Here is a 16,206-nt window from a genome sequence, read left to right on the forward strand (position 1 = left end):
TCGAAGCGTGGTAACCAACACGGGGTCCATATGTCTGAGCTATCCATTCATATTTTTTAATCCCCTGCATGTATGCAAAACATTTCACAGTCATCCAGGTTTTCAGTTATAGTTATACCAGGAAATACCAATAAGTCAATTTCAATAAGTAAATTCTGGCGCTCCTTTCGCGAATCTATGGAAGTCCTAAAAAAGGCATTTAACTTAATATACAAACATTGAGAAACGCGAATTCCTGAGGCAAATCATTCTTCTCCTAAAATCGCAGTATTATCGATATTATTTTATGTACTATCAATTATTTTTTCATAATCAAGTAGCTGCAACAAATCCAAAACACGCAACCTCTAAAATGGTAAAAATAGTTTTATTGAATTTTTGATTGAAGGGACTTAAGCAATTTGAATTCAAATCATTACAACGAAGTTAAAACGACTTGGACTTGTGTGTGGTGTTGTTTCGCTTTCGCAGAATAAATTACATGAATGTGTGGCTGGGTGTTCGTCTCCTTCCCGTGTTTTACTTTTCACTTGATACTTTTACTTGCTTATGACGTAACGGATTTACATATTGATATATGCTAATTAATTTATGTATATATATGTATATATGCTACTAAGATATAGGTATGACTTTTATCGATTTGCGGTGACAGCACAGAAAGCAGAGTAATCGTATGTATGTTACGTGGTAAACATAAAATTAGAGATAAGATGCCTTTAAACTTAAGCATTTTCTGTTTTCAATTAACAATTAATGTCTTTTATCAATCGGGATGAATGCAGTTCGATCTGATCAGAAACACAACCTCGCACGGACAAAGAACCAAACGCAATCTGGTGGGACACACATAGGTCGCATACAGGGGCTTTGGGACGCGGGACGCGGGTCACGGGTCACGGGAAAATAAGTCTGAGCAAAATGACACAACAGTGACGGAAAATATGGCATACGAGAAGCGACAGCAAAGTACATATAAAAGTTACAAAACATAAAACAATAAAGTATTCTATTTACACGCAAGCACTCGAAAGGATGCAGTTTTTAAAAAAGGGACGAGGATGGGGGCAGTGGAAGTACCGGGCTGGGGAGAAACGGGGCGGGGCCTACGCCGTCTCATTGAGATGCACACAGTGGGCGTCCTGCATGAGCTGCGTGAGTTTCTGCGTAAACGTTGGAATGTCCTGCCGGAGAAGAGAAACACCAATAAATCTCACAATCAGTCCTTAGAAGGGTTGACACTACTTGCACTAATTATAAAATTTAAGTTTGACCCCTTTTAGAAGGGATATTTTTTGATTTTGTCTCTTTGCAAGTGGTGCCAAGCCCTTAGTGTTCAGTAGAGGACTCACACTTGTCTGGCAGATCTCCTCTAGCGCCGTATGCGCCACCGGCAAGGAGGCGTGGGCAAAGCTCTCGAGCAACTGGCGTCGGTCCACCTGGCCCATCGCATACAGGGCCTGGGCAATCATGTCGAAGTGCAGGGAGCCCTCTCCGCTCAACAGCAGATTGAGCAGCGCCCGCTGAAAGGAGGCCAGGAGCTGCTCCTTGAACAGGGCACGCTGGTACAGCCGACTCCGCTCGTTCACGTTCTGCATCGAGAAGAGAACGCTGCGCACATTGCTGGGATCCGTTCCGCTGACCAGCATCTGCCCGTACGCGTTCAGGATGGCCATGAAGTGCGCCGGATGCAGGTTGTCGCTGCAGTTGAAGTTGCCGGAGCCGCCACCACTGTGGCCATTGGAGAGCTGGTTCTTGTAGAAGAACTGCCACTTGCAGGTGAGCACACTGAAACGGAAAGGGGGAGGGGTTCATTAGTCAGTGTAAGGTTTGGACTCTCTTTAAAAAGAAATATTAATTAAAAATTAAATGTAAATCATTAGAGAATTCAAGTACAAAGTCATAGAGGTATCCCACGTCAAGATTAGAGTTCTATAGCTCAGTATTGATTGTAGAAGTGAAGATTCGGGGACCCTTTCATAAAACCGGATACGGAAAAATCTAACATAAAAATGGCTAAAATTTCGACCCTCTTAAAAAGTAAATATTTAAATGTAGTATGTTGGCGAATTCGACCACGTATTCATAGAGGCATCCCACATCAAAATCGGAGTCCAACAACTGAAGTTATAGAATCTAGAAGAGCCGTTTTGGGTACCCCTACTGAAACCCATTGGAAATATGGAAAAATCGAACATGAAAAAGGGCTAAAATTTCGACCCCCTTAAAAAGTAAATATTTAAATGTAGAATATTAGAGAATTTAACAACGAATTTATAAAGGCATCCCACGTCAAAATCGGGATCCTATTTCTGAAGTTATAGAATCTAGAAGAGCCGTTTTGGGTACCCCTATGAAACCCATTGGAAATATGGAAAAATCGAACATGAAAAAGGGCTAAAATTTCGACCCTCTTAAAAAATAAATATTTAAATGTAGAATATTAGAGAATTTAACAACGAATTTATAAAGGCATCCCACGTCAAAATCGGGGTTCAATAACTGAAATTATAGCATTTAGAAGTTCAGTTTTGGGTTCCCCTACTGAAACCCATTGGAAATACGGAAAATTGAACATGAAAAAGGGCTAAAATTTCGACCCTCTTAAAAAGTAAATATTTAAATGTATGTATAAATGTTAGAGAATTCGACCACGAATTCATAAAGGCATCCCACATCAAGATCGAGATCCTATTTTTAAAGTTATAGAATCTAGAAGAGCCGTTTTGGGTTCCCCTACTTAAACCCATTGAAAATACGGAAAAATCTAACATGAAAATGGGCTAAAAGGACCCCCCTTGAAAAGAAATATTTTAATGTAGGATGTTAGAGAATTAACCCACAAATTCATAGAGGTATCCCACTTCAAAATCGGAGTCCAATAAATGAAGTTATGAATCTAAAGTCCAAACTGTCTAAGTCTTACGGGCATTCAGAAGACTCGGCTAGTGATGCTGATCAAAAGTATTCAATATAAACACCTTTTAATCTTAGAGTAGCTTATTCACAAATTAAAAGTTCCTCTTACCTATCAAACAAGGCGTATAACAGACTGGTGATCTCGCTGTTGTCGGTGACCGCGTTTTGCTGCTGCAGCAGAGGCAGAATTTGCTGGGTGCTGAAGTCCAAAATGGAGGGCAGTAGGCCCAAGGAAGCGCTGCCCGGCTGCTCGACAATGAGCTTGAACATCTGCAGTATCTTTTCCATCACGGCTAGTCGGCTCAGGGTAAGTTGTTCCCTGGAAGCCAGAAGTTAGTTGGGAGATCACACGGTTTAGAGAGAGACGGGAGACCCACCTGCTGCTGACACTGATGAACAAAGTGATCATCTCCTTGATGAACTGGGCGCCCAAATGAGTGGGCAATGTGCGGAGCATACTCAGACTAAACTCGGCCACCGTGATGGCCATGGCAATGCTGCTTAGGCCAAAGCTGTTGAAGATCATAAGGGCCTTGGTCAAAATGGGCTGGAAAACAAACCACAATTCAAGTTTAAGTTTGGATCTTCGTATTTGTGAGCATAGAATAAGTCACCTTGAATGTGCTCGCCAGCATATCCTTGGCATTGCCGCCAGTGGCCTTGAAGTACTCGATGAGCGCCGTAAAGGTGCCCAGCAGACTGAGCGTGGTGGCCGCCACCTTGCTCTCGTTGGCCTGGCCCAAATCCAGATCGAGGAAGTTCTGTGCCAGCCCCTGGACATATTCGCGCAGCATCCAGAGGCGCCGCGGATAGTCCTGCTGCTGCTCCGGCACACTCTTCCACGGCAGCACCATGTAGCTAACCAGACTGATGTGCACGTTGATGCACACCTGGCGTGGCAGTTGGGCGCCCAGGCGGGAGCCCGCCTGCAGGAGGCTCTGAATTTGCGGGATATCCAGCAGGCACTTGGGCCGTATCACAGTCGAGATGAAGAGCAGCAGCTCGCTGGCCGCCTGCTGCACAATGGGCGAGGCGGCCGACAGGGATCCGTTGCAGGCGAAGATGCTGCCCAGGATGGCAAACAGGCGATGCAGCAGCTCCTCACCGCTCATGGCCTTCGTTAGCGGAAAGATACTCCTAATGGCCAGCAGAACTTGAGCGTATCTGAAGTATAGGCAAAAGGCACATCATACATAAGTAATCTGACCAAATCAGGGGGATCCTTTACTCACAGGTTATCCAAATCAGTCTGGAACGTGGCCTTGTCCATTTCGCTACCGCCGCTAGCCAGACGATTGCTGGCGAGGAGCTGCAGCGTCTGCAGCAAGCTGTCGGACAGCATTTGCAGCTGGCACTCCATCTCGTCGGCCACCCCGGGCGCCGCTGACGAGGTGTCCATCAGCGGGGCCAGGCGCACCACCGCCTGGCAGACGGTGGCAAAGTCGCGCAGAATCTCGCCCACATTGGCGCCCTTGAGCTTGCGTGCCGCCTCATAGCTGCGCGCGCTTCCGTGGTCCAGGGCGTGCTCCAGCGACAGTAAATACATCTGCGGCCGTGACCAGTGGTTGTAGACTTGTGCGAAGACGATGTGGGCACCTCGGGTGTTGGCCAGGAGGGCCAGCGACTCGAAGCATTGGTCCAGGAACTGCTGCCACTCGGTGGCGGAGGTCTGAAAGTATAATAGATTTGTTAGAGAATATTAAACAACTTTGTACATTTTTCGGAGCACTCCTTTGGGTATCTTGTAAGTCTATTGGACTCCGAAATTCTAATTGTAAACTTTACTACTAAATTAGTTCTCAGAAATAAATGTTAAGACCTTTGTTTTTATCATTTTAGTGGCAGTTAAACATTCAAATTTCTACTAAGCCTTTCAAATTGGGATAGTTAAATTGATTCCCGTTTCTAATTGGAATCATAGCTTATAATAAGATTGCATATATTACAAGAAATGTTATGTGGAGAGGTAAAAATTAAAAAAAAAAATGAAAATAAAATATATATATCGATACTGGCTTTTCAAACTATTAGTATTGTCTTGGCATTTTTCATTGAACATGGAACCTCAACGGCTGCCAAATGCGGCGCACAACTTTCTCTGTTCTCAACACCCAAAGGCCTTTGAGCACGCCAAACAAGGCGTCGAAACACCGAGCCACTCACATCGTCCTCCATGAGCTCGTTGTCCAGCACCTCCAGTTCGGGTTTGTTGGCCTCGAATTGAGTGCGCCGCATGATCTCATCCACCAGCTGGGTGAGCACGTTGTTGAAGCGCGTGATTTTGGCGGGCTGCTGGGCAATGCCCTTGATGATGGGCGTCCAGATCTCCAGCTTCTCGGTGAAGTCCAGAGCACCGTGTACTGGTTTAAATATAAAAACATTGATAGATCATTCCTTAGCTCAGTGAAATCCCAAATCTCTTATTTCTACAGAACTCAATATAGAACTTCTGCGACAAGCCACCACAAGAGGGCAATACTTTTACCATTCGACTCACATTCTGTGGTGCAGCCGTACAGCAGGTTGAGGAAGGTCTCCAGCATCTCTGGCTCCTGCATCAGCTTGCCGGAATACTTGGTGGTGTAGAGGCGCAGGAGCTCCCGGAACTTGTCGCTGTACATCTCGCTCTGCCGCCGGTTGTTGTTGTGCTGCTCCAGCAGGCTGCTAACGCCGCCCATCAAGGTGCCCGCGAAGGGCAATGGCTTCTGAAGGTAGAGCAGCTCGTTCAGGACGGAGAGGGCCGCCAGGGAGATGGGTTCGTGGGCGGGTCGCCACTGGGAGAGGTCGAGTATGCTCATAAGGAAGTACTCCGAGATCAGTTCAGTGCGTATCCAGGAGACCAAGTGCTGCACACAGCCGAGCAGCTCCAAAATAGAGGAACTGTGGGGTGGAAAACAAAAAGATCAGACAGAGTTCATAATGGACACATGCATCTACATAACTGACGAGGACCCACCTTAATTGATTGTCATTTGGCAGCGCTGAGGTTAGACTAAAGTCCATGAGGGTGTTTGGTATGGTCGTTTGGATGTCTTTGCCATTGATGTGGCACACAGCGATTAGTAGATACTTGGTGACCAGGTCCAGGACATCGGGTATACACATGGAGATGCTACAGAAACACACGCCACACGGGAGCACAAAGCGGGAGAGGATTAGGAACAGTGCTGTCAGTAAATCTAAAGTATTTTTTGGGTGCAAACCAGTAATGAACATAAAAATCTCGATTTTTTGGGGGCAATTAATACTGCTGAAAAATGTAAAATTGTAAACCTCAGCAACCTTGGACTTTTAAAACATATCTGCATTAAAAACGATTTGTCAAAGCAAATATTTTCATCATAAAACAGTTTTCTGTTAAAGTGATTATCAAATATTTTGTTTGTGTCTTCCGCAGAATTTTTTCTAATATAAAAATAGTTTCATCATAAAACAGTTTTCTGTTAAAGTGATTATCAAATATTTTGTTTGTGCCTTCCGCAGAATTTTTGGTAAGCTTCTTAAGGAAATAAACCAATTAAATGAAGTAATAATAATAAATATACGTATTTATATTTATAAGCAGTAAAAAATCCACTGATTATAAAAAGATAAGAAAGAATAAAAATAAAAGGCAAGGTTTAGGCATGTTCGTAGGCTATTGGAGGATAAATAATACAAAAAACTACCTAAAAAATAGCCAGCATAAAGGGTTTCTGATAAGAAACGCATAATGGTGCACATTTACACAAAGTAATGTCATCTTTGAGAAATATTTGAGTAGGTCAACGGCAGAAAACAACATTGATAAAGGCGTAAAACATGTGCAACTGCTGAAAAGGACTGTGCTTAAGTATGATACGGCAAGGAAAAGAATTAGGGCTAATGTGTAAGATAAAACAAGCGAAGTTCTTCAGAGAAAGTAAAAGAATAGTTTTAGAAAGGCAAGCACTGATAGCAGAAAGGAACCAAGTGAAGATTTCTGATAAAGAATACATTTATAGGGCGTAAGAAGTATAAAGAGAACAAAAGGTACACAGATGATAGTGCAAAAACATAGGAGGGCCCAGAGCCGCCCTTCTCGATCCGTTTACCCACCAGGAGTAGAAGTACTGCTTCCATTCGGTGGTCAGGTCGCCCCTGTTGCTCACCACCTCCTCGGAGGTGATCCTCAGCAGGTTGATGCCCAGCTGGAAGCGGGTCTTCGTCAGTTCCATGCAGTGCTGCATGTAGTTGGGGTCCTGTTCGGGGAACTCCCTCTTGCCGACCAGCGCTATCAGCTGGGCCAGAGTGTCCCTCTGCCGCTTGGCCGCGTTCGGTGTGCTGCCCAGCTGGGCGTACGAGTTCCAGAGCGCCTCCCGCAGCAAGGTCTTGTCCGTGGACGTCAGCTGCGTCCATCGCCGTGTGATGGTGTGCTCCAGGGTGGAGGTGCTGAAGAACCACAGGAACTGGTTCTCGTTGATGTCCGAGGTGGTGGCCACGCGCAGGCAAAGCTGCCACGCCTCCGGCTGCGACTTGAAGGCCAGGAGGTTCGTCTCGATCTCCCGCTTGCGGGCATTGGAGGTGCTGGGCTGGTAGAACTCCTGCAGCAGGCCCTCCACCGTCGTCATGGATGCGGCGTGCTGGCGGGCGGGCGAGTGGGCGGAAACGAACACCCGGTTAGATGAAATCGCTCTGAATCACACTCAACGAAAGCGAAAAGTGGGTTTGGCCAGGAGCCCCCCTGCTCACCATTTTCCCTGTCCCTGTCCCTGTGCTCCTGTGCGGTCCGCCTGGCTGCCTCTGTGCTGGATGTGGGGGTCACTGTGTGCTCCGCTTGCCCGCGGTTCTGGTCTCGATCGCATCAGCAGTCGGCGTCCAGCAATTTCATGGTTTTCTTTGTGTTTTCTTTTACACGAAAGGTGGCCAAAATCTGCGAAACTATAGTTTGTTGAAATCGATTTGTTATCGGCTATCGATTGGCCGATTTCGCTGCGTATGCCCTCGAGGTATGGCATCACTGCGTAATTACTATAACGGTATTGCATCAATTAAATCTGGAAGAGAAACTTCCAGTTTCTTTATTTAATTTGGCGAAATGGGTAAAAGAGAAGGCAAAACAAGACCAAAACGGTTTCCCACAACAGTGAGGCGGTCTGGCAGCCCTCGCCCACGCCGTTAGACAGCACTGGCGAGCTGGCCGCCGATAGTCGTTGGCGGCTATCGGTTTTGAATTCCAAAAGTTGAATCAAATCGTATAGCTTACCCAAAAGAAGAAATCAAATGGTTTAAAAAATAATGCTGGCTCAAAAAAATATAGGTCTTCCATAACTATATTCGCAGTCCCAGGTTTTTAAAGCAGAAGGCCATGACCAAACTTCAAACATAGCAACTCACCAGATCTCCAGTCAAACGTTAATTGTACTTTGCCAGGCACACAGTCAACAGCAACGAGAAATTTTCTCTACTGCTTCAATTTTATATTTTTTAAAGCATTTTTTATTGTCGGTAAGTTCTTAGCCCCTAAGCGCTTAATACTATTCAAAGGGGTAACGATATTGCCTTTCTAGCTGCTCTTTCTACCATTCATTACAGGGCAACTCAGCCAGAGAAATCGCGAAGATCCCTCCGAAGGTCCCGAGCACTCCCACGACCATGCCGCGCGGAAAGTATGTGAACCACAAGGGCCGCCTGCGCGAGTTCACGCCGGTGGACATTCTGGAGATGGAGCTGGTGAGGATTCACCAGGAAGCGGATCCGGAAGAGGACGCCAAGGAGGCAAACAGCGATGAGCCGGAGTTCGACGTGGAGGACGACTACAACTATGACTACGACTACCACCGCAACCGCGGCATCGGGCGCCTGATCGAGATCTCCAATCCGAATCGCTTGCCCCGCAGCAAGCCGCTGAGCGTCCTGATCAAGGTGACCTCCCCGCGCAGCCAGCAAGGCCAGGAGGAGGACCCCACCAAGAAGTGGCGGCGCGAGCGCAAGCGGGAGCGCAAGCAGACGGAGAACCTCCTGAGGAGCAAGGAGTCGGTGGCCGACCTGGCCAGACTGGCGCTGGTGCGCAAGGAGCGCGAGGCGGCCGCCCAGCGCCGCCTGGCCGCCAAGCAGCCCGCCGCCGAGGCCGCCTCCAGCTCGAGCCTCTTCTCCAAGAAGGTCGGCCCCAAGTCGTCCGAGGACTCGGGCGCGGACTTCCTGGCCCGCAATCCAAGGGCCTGTCAACCGAAGATCCGGTCCGCCCGAAAGAAGTAGTGACCAACCCGGTGAATCGAGTAACCACACTACGACACAGACCCGAATCCAACCCCTACGAAGAGCCCCTGATGGTTGGACGTTGGCCTCCAATTGCCCACTTAGACACCTCTGAAATCGAGCCAGAACCTTGGAAATGAATGGGAACACGGCACAACCGAAAATCCACTTTGAATACTTAGTACAAAATCGAAGCCCATCCCGAAACCAAATCAGAAGACGTCGAAAATTCCAAAAAACGCATCCCCGTCTCGACATGCAAGCTAAGGTCATGAATTTCGCTTCATTTCGAAATTGGTTCTCTCGATTTCCCCAATAAATAAGAAAATACAACAGGCTGGTGTCCTAGTATTGGGTCGTATGTGTTCTTGAAACACTGAAATACGAATGTTTCAATTAGATAATGTAAATACAAAATCTTAGGATTTTACTCAGTTTGAATTTGAATTTTCGCTCAGGTGTTATCGAACATCGATCACGAAGGCATCGGCGGCTTCGATTGTCAACACTATGATCCACCTCTAATGGTGCAAACGGGATAAAAAAATAACTGGAATTCCGCTTAAATTCCAATGAAAAATTGGGTGAAAAGCAGGATTTAGGGATTCGGCACTGTCATCAGCCCATCGTTGGTTTGCAATGGAAGGCGTGGTCCAGCGACAGGCGGTCAAGCGATCGCGCTCGGCGGACGACGACGACGCCAACAACAACCTCACCCAGCGGAAGGTCTGGGTGAACCAGAAGATGAGCGACGCGCGCAACCCGCAGAAGATGAAGGAGGTGCACGGTGAGTTTCTGGGAGGGATTGCCGGGGCACCCGGGTCCTGGTACGTGCTCCTCGCCCGGGAACCATCAGTTGAGGCTTCGGGAGGGTTTTGCCGGGAAGGAACTCCCATTGGAAAGCTCGGATCCCCGTCTTATATAGACTATTATATTATATTAGGATGAATTGAATTACCTTTTCTGTGCTTTGGAACTTTGTATTTTTAGCTTTCACAGAAGGTATATATATTTTTTTAAATTCCAAATGGTCTCCAGCCCTTAACATTATTTTTTTAACACTTTGCTCTTCAAACGCTTTTCCTTTCCCATCACATTTCGCTTTTCAAGTGGATCCCTGGTTTTAGGATCCCAGTTCCGAAAGGTTAGCAGGCTTTGAAATTAACTGGTTGACATATTCAGTTCTCTCAAAATTGTTAGCTGTCTTAAGTGATTTTTATTTTGAGCTCGAACAGAAAAAGTAAGTATTCCTCCAGTGATCCCGCGGTCTGTCAGGCATTCTGGCGCCTCCACTAATCGCCTCCTTTCCCATCCCGCAGAGAAAACAACCAAAATGCTTTTCGACGGTGCAGCCGGCGGCGGACAGGGCCAGGGCCAGAACCCCTCGGGCGGAGTGGGCCAGGGCCAGGAGCAGCCCGCCCTCTGCGAGCAGTACCAGCTGCTGGGCGACGGCACCATCCTGCTGCGCAACCTGCGAGCCGACTTGTCCAACCCGCGCCTGGAGCGCCACAAATCCCGCTGTTGCCAGCGCCCAACCCTCATCCACGACATCTGCGTCAACTGCACCATGGACCTCTGCGAGGAGTGCGGCTATTCCTGCGGCGAGTGCTCGAAGTTCATATGCCGCAGCTGCGTCACATTGTTGTAAGTCTTAGGCTAGCAGTATCGATGGTCCACTCTATTTGGCATGGAACAACAACATAACTCATCAATTGTTTAGATTTATGTTGGTTTTTACCTAGGAACTAGGGAATTTCCACCATTTTGCATAAAATAGCATTAATTCTATCGATTTTATATTGATTAGTCCGCATTTTAGGTCTAATAATCCAACATTTGATGCAAAACCCTAAATCATCTATATAAGATCATACATTTATGGAATTCGCTTTCACTTTTGCATAGAACATAGAGTAACTAATCATTTCTGATTTACAACGCCTTTACTCCATCGATTTATTGTAATTTTCAAATTGTTTAGCCCAAATTTGGAGTTATTTGATATGAATTTGTTTTAAATCCTCCCTTTTCCAGTGGTAATCGTCCTGCGGAAGCCGAGGATCCGCTGTGCGAGGGCTGCCAGATGTTCTGCACCTAGGGACCTCCTGGCCAAGGGTCCTCGCCATCCAGAAAGCTGCAGCCATTCTCACACAGTCACGCGTCACAAAGGAATGTTGGTGCTCGTTAAATTTTAAGTTCTGAATGAGTACAAATTCGGCACAACTCAAAAACACATAGGTCTGTAGTTTTTATATATTTTTTCGAAGAGGCAAATTTTCCACAAATACAAAAAAAAAATAAACATCTCGGTGTCCGGTACTCTACACCTTGCCCCTGAACTTGTGGTACTTCTCGTGCTCCTTCACCAAGCTCTCGTACATCCTGGCGCCCGCCTCGCTGCTGGAGCGCAGGATGAAGTGTCCGGCGCGGTGGTCGCAGATCCCGATCAGCTCGTGGCACACGCGCACTATGTGGACCTTGACCTGCAGAGGAGAAAGTATTGTTAAGATTAAAGTAGTGTGCCAAATGTGTTCCTCATAAAACTAAGCAGAACTGCGTTAGTTGAACTAACTGCGGAATGAACTGAATAAATTTACTCTTAGAAAAGTGAAGAAATACCTTTTCGAACAGTGTGGTGGGCCGCTCAGTGGCCACCATCTGGCGGATGGTGAAGATGAGCAGGAAGGGCGCCACCCGCTTCACGGCCAGCGCCTGGGTGGTGGCCACCGTGGCCATGACAGTGGCCAGCTTCAGACCCAGGTCCGCCAGGCCGTCCAGCTCCGTCTCGCTGATGTCCTGCGTCTGCTTGCGCTCCGCCCGATAGCCAACGACGGCTTGGACCAGGTCCTGGCACAGAGCACTCAGCTGGGCGGCGCGGTCGGACATCAGGTTGCCGTGCTGCTTCAGCAGCACCACCAGGTTGTCGGTGAGCGCGCCGTACAGGTCCACGAAGTCCTGCCAACTGCCGCCGTGGCTGATCAGGTGCTTGATGTTCACGTCAAGCATGCTGCCGAGCAGGCAGTCCAGAGTCTCCCCCGTGAGCGGAACCATGCGGTTCCCGGCCAGGTTGCGCTGGGCCTCCAGCAGGCGGAGGGCGTGACCTCGGTAGGCAGGGTCCTTGGGTTCCGGCAGACGCAGAGCCGCACTCACGCTGATCAGCTCGAAGTGCTCGTTGAGCATCTGGGGAAGAGGGTTTCAGCCAGGAGGCAGAGGACGATAACCTTGGAACACTTACCGCTCCCTTGACACTGCTCAGCGAGCACTTGGCAAAGAGGGCCAGCAGGGTGAGCACATTCTGCAGCGCCTTGTGCTGGGCGGGCGTCTCGGGGCGCTGCATCTGCTCCACCTGCGCGGAGAGGCGGCGCAGGAGCAGCAGGAAGTCCTCGTTGGTCTTGTAGCCGATAATCAGCTTGATGGCGGGCTCCAGGCAGTCCAGGGCCGAGCTGGTGGAGAAGTCGCCCGCCTCAATGTCCGCGTTCAGTTGCCGCCAATAGCTGCTCAGCACGAACTCGATCTCGTCCGGGTCCAGGTGCAAGCGCTGGCGATGGGTGAGGGCCACGTTCAGCAGGCGGATGGCGTGGGCATTGCGGTAGTTGAGCTGGTGAAGATTAGCGGATTAGATCTGTATTTATATAACTCTTAGCGTAAAAGTAAACCCACCGAGTGGCCAATGTAGATCTTGCAGATGCGTCGGAAGTTCTCGTCGATGGGTTGCAGCTCGCTTTCACCTTCCTTATGCTCCGCTTCAGTCCTTGCCTTATGTTTGTCCTTCTTTTTCCTCTTCTTGCCTGGTTCCTGCTCCTCCCCCGCGGCTTCCTCCTGCTCCTTCTCCTGCTGCTCCCTTTCCCGCTCCTGCCTGGCCACGCGGTTGATGCAGCTGCTCACGTAGGTGGCATAGCCCGACAGAGTGCTGTCCACGAACTCCTTGTACGCGGCGGCCTCCTTCTTCTTGGAGCGGAACTTGTGGGCAACCATGGCGCCGTAGACCTCGATGAGTGGCTGCAGTTGGCGCTGCATCTTGCGGCCTTGCACGCCAGTCATACTCGACAGCGTTTCGATGGCCAGCAGCAAGAGGCGACACTGCTCCGGCTGCAACTTGCTGGCGGCCAGTTGCTCCTTGAGGTGTTCCGTGCAGCTGGCCAGGAATGCCTCGCTGCCGGCACCTTGGCGTCGTATGCAGCGGGCGAAGAGTGTCTCGTAGAAGCTCCAACCCGTCGTCGAGCTGGTGGGGATTAGGTGGAGCAGCTCGCTAAGCTGCGGAAAGTAGCTGCAGATGGGCAGCGGGTGACCGAAGTGCATAAGATCTGCAAGGGGAATTTATTAGTGTAAGTCTAAGTTAACGTAAGATCCCTTACCTATCAGCAGCTCTAGGACCTGGTTGGTCTGCTCCTCCTGCTGGCTACGACTGAGATCCCTGTATAGGACGAAGATCACCAGCCAGAGGCGCGAGCGTATGTTGGTGGGCAACTGGGCCAGCGGCAAGCGCTGCAGTGACTCCACCAGCTCCTGGGCCGCAGGCAACTGCAACTCCTTTTCGACCGCGGTCTTCTCCCTCACGAATGCCATCAAGGAGGCCTCCTCCACCGTCTCCTCCAGCTTCAGTTTGACCAACAGCGATCCCTTGGCCTTGAACTCCTTGGCCGCTGCTCCGTACTCCTTGAGCAGCTGCAGGGCGATCAGCTCCACGCACTCCGAATCCTCCAGGTGGGAGTCCAAGTCCTGATCCAGCTTCCTTTGATGCAAACGCAGCTGTTTCTGTGGCCTGGACAGCCGGAACAGCTGCTGAGGGGCCACCAGTTCGGCCAGGGCATCGCTGCACTTGGCGCCCCTTTGATCCTGCAACAGCCAGCCACTCTCCGCCAGCTGCAGCTCCAAGCGCTGCAACCGCTGGCGGCAGGAGCTCTTGCCGAAGTTGTGCACTCTCTGCTGGATCAGCGTCCACTCGGCGGTGGGCAGAAAGCCCCTCAGCTGCAGGGGCCTTTGGCTGGCGGGGAAACCGTCTGGCCAGTAGTGCTTTAGGAGCAGCTCGAGGCCACTGGCCCGCTCCGTGCACTCCAGAAAGGCATTCATCAGCCGGCGATTGTGCTCCTGGCTCAGCAGGAGCCGTCCAAACTGCTCCAGCACCTGGGAAGTGTGCTGCAGCTGCTGCTCCACCTGCACCTGATGTAGGTGCACCTGCTCCGCCAGCCGAGTGCCATTGAGGTACTGACAGAGCAGCGCAGCATGCAGCTCACGGGCAAAGTCCAGGTTCTCCGGCCGCACACCTTGCGGCTGGTCCTCCTCCAGCAGCTCCACAAAGGAATGCAACAGGGTCTTCCAAATCACCAGCGACGGCTTGGTCATCAGGTTGCTCACCAGGCGAGTGAAGGCCACGCCGGCGGAATGACTTGGCCAGGTTTGGGACAGCTGCTTGAAGGCATCGTTGGCTGAGGGAGCGGCTGCCAAGGGGGCTCTGGTGAAAATGAGGCTCAGGAAGTGCTTCTCTGCCTGCTTCTCCTTGTCCTCAAGTGAAGTTTCCTGCAGTCGCCGCTTCTTGGCTTCCTTGTGGGTAATCTCCAGGGGATACTTTCCCAGCCACTCCTTAAGGGCCTTCAGCAGGTTCATGATGAAGCGTTCCGCGCGACTGAGGCGACGGAACATGTCCAGCAGCAGGACCAGATACTCGGAGTACAGCTCCTCCTCCTCGGCAGTCTCCTTGGCGATTGTGAGCAGCCAAACGGTGATCTGGTAGACGCTCTGCTCCAGCAGGAGGGGATTCAGGCGCAGCGCAGAGCAGAGTAGGCACAAAATCTCCTTCAGATGCGACTTTTTGTACTGGCGCACCAGCTCGAGCAGCTCGGTGGAAACGAACTCGAACTTGGGCAGGGGTATGTCGTGTTTTTGCAGCGACATCAGCAAGTAGGTGGCCAGGGGAAGCGATGACGCGGACTCCTTGCCAGCGCCGAAGACCACGTCCACGATCGTTTCCAGCTCAGTTGTTTGGTGGCGGTTGTTGAGGATAGCGGCCTCCAAGAGCAGCAGGCTGACGTGAAGCGGCTGCTCCTGAATGCGCTCGGCGTTGAACGGAGCATTGAGTTGCTTTTCCAGCTCGACCAGCTCCTGCAAGCAGGACGACTTCAGGCTGAGGAGCAGCTCCACCAGCGGACGCACTGTCTTCGCATCGTACTCCTTGAGCAGCTGCTCGGGACTCTGAGAGCGGCGGGCAATCTCGGCCAGCTGCTTGATCACAGGGACCAGGAACTCTGCATCCCAGTGCTCCTGGCCCTGATCGCCACCCCTGTTATCCTGGCGGAGCTGCACGCAGCGCTGGTGGGACTCGAACAGGGTGCCAAAGCAGTGGGTTAGCGCCTCGACGCTCGATCGCAGGGCATCCTGGAGCAGCTCGCAGTTGAGGGCCAGCGGCAGGAGTTCCAGCGCCGCCTCGTTGGCATTCTCAGGCCGGGAGACCACCTGAAACAGCGTGCAGATAAGCTGGTCCTTGATTGCCGAGGCGACCCAGCCGGGCTGCGCCCTCAGCTTCAGGAAGTCCCCCAGCAGCTGGGTGGGCAGCGGTTCCTTGCTCTTGCCCAGGGAGGCTGCCAGCCATTCGGTGATGATCTCGTACTTGCTGGGATAGGGAAACTCCACGGACTGCCAGACCTTCAGGGCGAAGTCAACACGTGCCGGGTACGCTTTGCTCTTGTCAGCCAGCCAGGACTTCAGCTCTGCGGATGGCCGGAGAGGGGTTACTTCGCTGGTCGGGGGCTCGCTCCTGCCCTGCACTCACCTTCGCCGGTGTCCATGATCGCCTCGTCCAGGTGGAATTCAAACGCACGTGCGGAATAAAAACCAAACAAGCATCGATGACCGATAGAGGGTTCATCGGAGCTATCGATAAGTTACATGTGTACGGTGTCAGCTATTTCTGTATTCAAGCCAAATTTTAAAGCTTTTGGGGGAGAAGAAAAATATTTTTATGCTTTCACTTTTTATTTTTTCCATTTATGAACTAAATATTTAATTATTAAATTAAATACTACATCTGACAAATGACTACATTGATGTGTGTACCTAATGCACTAGGTACCTTTT

The 16,206-nt window shown here is 50.2% G+C and overlaps 4 protein-coding genes across 7 annotated transcripts; 2 read left to right on the forward strand and 2 right to left on the reverse strand.

The window, feature by feature from the left end:
- Positions 1 to 348: 348 nt before the first annotated feature.
- Positions 349 to 7,842, reverse strand: LOC108023574 (exportin-6). Its single transcript, XM_017093168.2, has 11 exons — positions 7,630 to 7,842; positions 6,997 to 7,520; positions 5,876 to 6,031; positions 5,417 to 5,799; positions 5,083 to 5,279; positions 4,152 to 4,588; positions 3,534 to 4,083; positions 3,297 to 3,466; positions 3,029 to 3,238; positions 1,353 to 1,788; positions 349 to 1,184 (listed from the first exon to the last, which is right to left on the reverse strand). Exons 1-11 carry the CDS (start codon positions 7,630 to 7,632, stop codon positions 1,107 to 1,109), a joined length of 3,144 nt encoding a protein of 1,047 aa, XP_016948657.1. The 5' UTR covers positions 7,633 to 7,842; the 3' UTR covers positions 349 to 1,106.
- LOC108023575 (28 kDa heat- and acid-stable phosphoprotein-like) lies at positions 6,256 to 9,468 on the forward strand. Of its 3 annotated transcripts, none has more exons than XM_050887417.1 (2): positions 6,256 to 6,410; positions 8,473 to 9,468. In XM_050887417.1, the coding sequence occupies exon 2, from the start codon at positions 8,533 to 8,535 to the stop codon at positions 9,133 to 9,135; it is 603 nt and encodes a 200-aa protein (XP_050743374.1). In that variant the 5' UTR covers positions 6,256 to 6,410; positions 8,473 to 8,532; the 3' UTR covers positions 9,136 to 9,468. The 3 variants fall into 3 exon arrangements, with proteins under 3 accessions (XP_050743374.1, XP_050743373.1, XP_043949017.1); XM_050887416.1 differs by lacking the exon at positions 6,256 to 6,410 and adding an exon at positions 8,248 to 8,385 and having other exon boundaries at positions 8,448 to 9,468; XM_044093082.2 differs by lacking the exon at positions 6,256 to 6,410 and adding an exon at positions 8,264 to 8,385.
- Positions 9,469 to 9,644: 176 nt separating this feature from the next.
- Positions 9,645 to 11,751, forward strand: LOC108023567 (uncharacterized). 2 transcript variants are annotated; one of them, XM_017093158.3, is made up of 3 exons: positions 9,645 to 9,922; positions 10,455 to 10,779; positions 11,170 to 11,751. In XM_017093158.3, exons 1-3 carry the CDS (start codon positions 9,775 to 9,777, stop codon positions 11,231 to 11,233), a joined length of 537 nt encoding a protein of 178 aa, XP_016948647.1. In that variant the 5' UTR covers positions 9,645 to 9,774; the 3' UTR covers positions 11,234 to 11,751. The 2 variants fall into 2 exon arrangements, with proteins under 2 accessions (XP_016948647.1, XP_016948648.1); XM_017093159.3 differs by lacking the exon at positions 9,645 to 9,922 and adding an exon at positions 10,237 to 10,375.
- Positions 11,371 to 16,025, reverse strand: LOC108023566 (uncharacterized). Its single transcript, XM_017093157.3, has 6 exons — positions 15,902 to 16,025; positions 13,491 to 15,839; positions 12,796 to 13,439; positions 12,371 to 12,733; positions 11,755 to 12,315; positions 11,371 to 11,618 (listed from the first exon to the last, which is right to left on the reverse strand). Exons 1-6 carry the CDS (start codon positions 15,915 to 15,917, stop codon positions 11,457 to 11,459), a joined length of 4,095 nt encoding a protein of 1,364 aa, XP_016948646.1. The 5' UTR covers positions 15,918 to 16,025; the 3' UTR covers positions 11,371 to 11,456.
- Between the last annotated feature and the right edge of the window lie 181 nt (positions 16,026 to 16,206).

Source organism: Drosophila biarmipes, chromosome X, assembly GCF_025231255.1.
Source record: "Drosophila biarmipes strain raj3 chromosome X, RU_DBia_V1.1, whole genome shotgun sequence".
NCBI classification, from domain to species: Eukaryota; Metazoa; Arthropoda; class Insecta; order Diptera; family Drosophilidae; genus Drosophila; species Drosophila biarmipes.

What these genes read in the sequence shown, in the direction of transcription:
- LOC108023566 (XM_017093157.3), bottom strand. An exon ending in AGATCTACATTGGCCACTCG is followed by an intron (nt 12,734 to 12,795) that starts GTGGGTTTACTT and finishes AATCTTCACCAG; the next exon opens with CTCAACTACCGCAATGCCCA. An exon ending in CCACCACACTGTTCGAAAAG is followed by an intron (nt 11,619 to 11,754) that starts GTATTTCTTCAC and finishes TCTCCTCTGCAG; the next exon opens with GTCAAGGTCCACATAGTGCG.
- LOC108023574 (XM_017093168.2), bottom strand. An exon ending in AAGCAGTACTTCTACTCCTG is followed by an intron (nt 6,032 to 6,996) that starts GTGGGTAAACGG and finishes GTGTTTCTGTAG; the next exon opens with CATCTCCATGTGTATACCCG. An exon ending in GTACGGCTGCACCACAGAAT is followed by an intron (nt 5,280 to 5,416) that starts GTGAGTCGAATG and finishes TATTTAAACCAG; the next exon opens with TACACGGTGCTCTGGACTTC.
- LOC108023575 (XM_050887417.1), top strand. Translation starts at nt 8,533, where the DNA reads ATGCCGCGCGGAAAGTATGTGAACCACAAGGGCCGCCTGCGCGAGTTC.
- LOC108023567 (XM_017093158.3), top strand. Translation starts at nt 9,775, where the DNA reads ATGGAAGGCGTGGTCCAGCGACAGGCGGTCAAGCGATCGCGCTCGGCG. An exon ending in GAAGATGAAGGAGGTGCACG is followed by an intron (nt 9,923 to 10,454) that starts GTGAGTTTCTGG and finishes CCCATCCCGCAG; the next exon opens with AGAAAACAACCAAAATGCTT. An exon ending in CGCAGCTGCGTCACATTGTT is followed by an intron (nt 10,780 to 11,169) that starts GTAAGTCTTAGG and finishes TCCCTTTTCCAG; the next exon opens with TGGTAATCGTCCTGCGGAAG.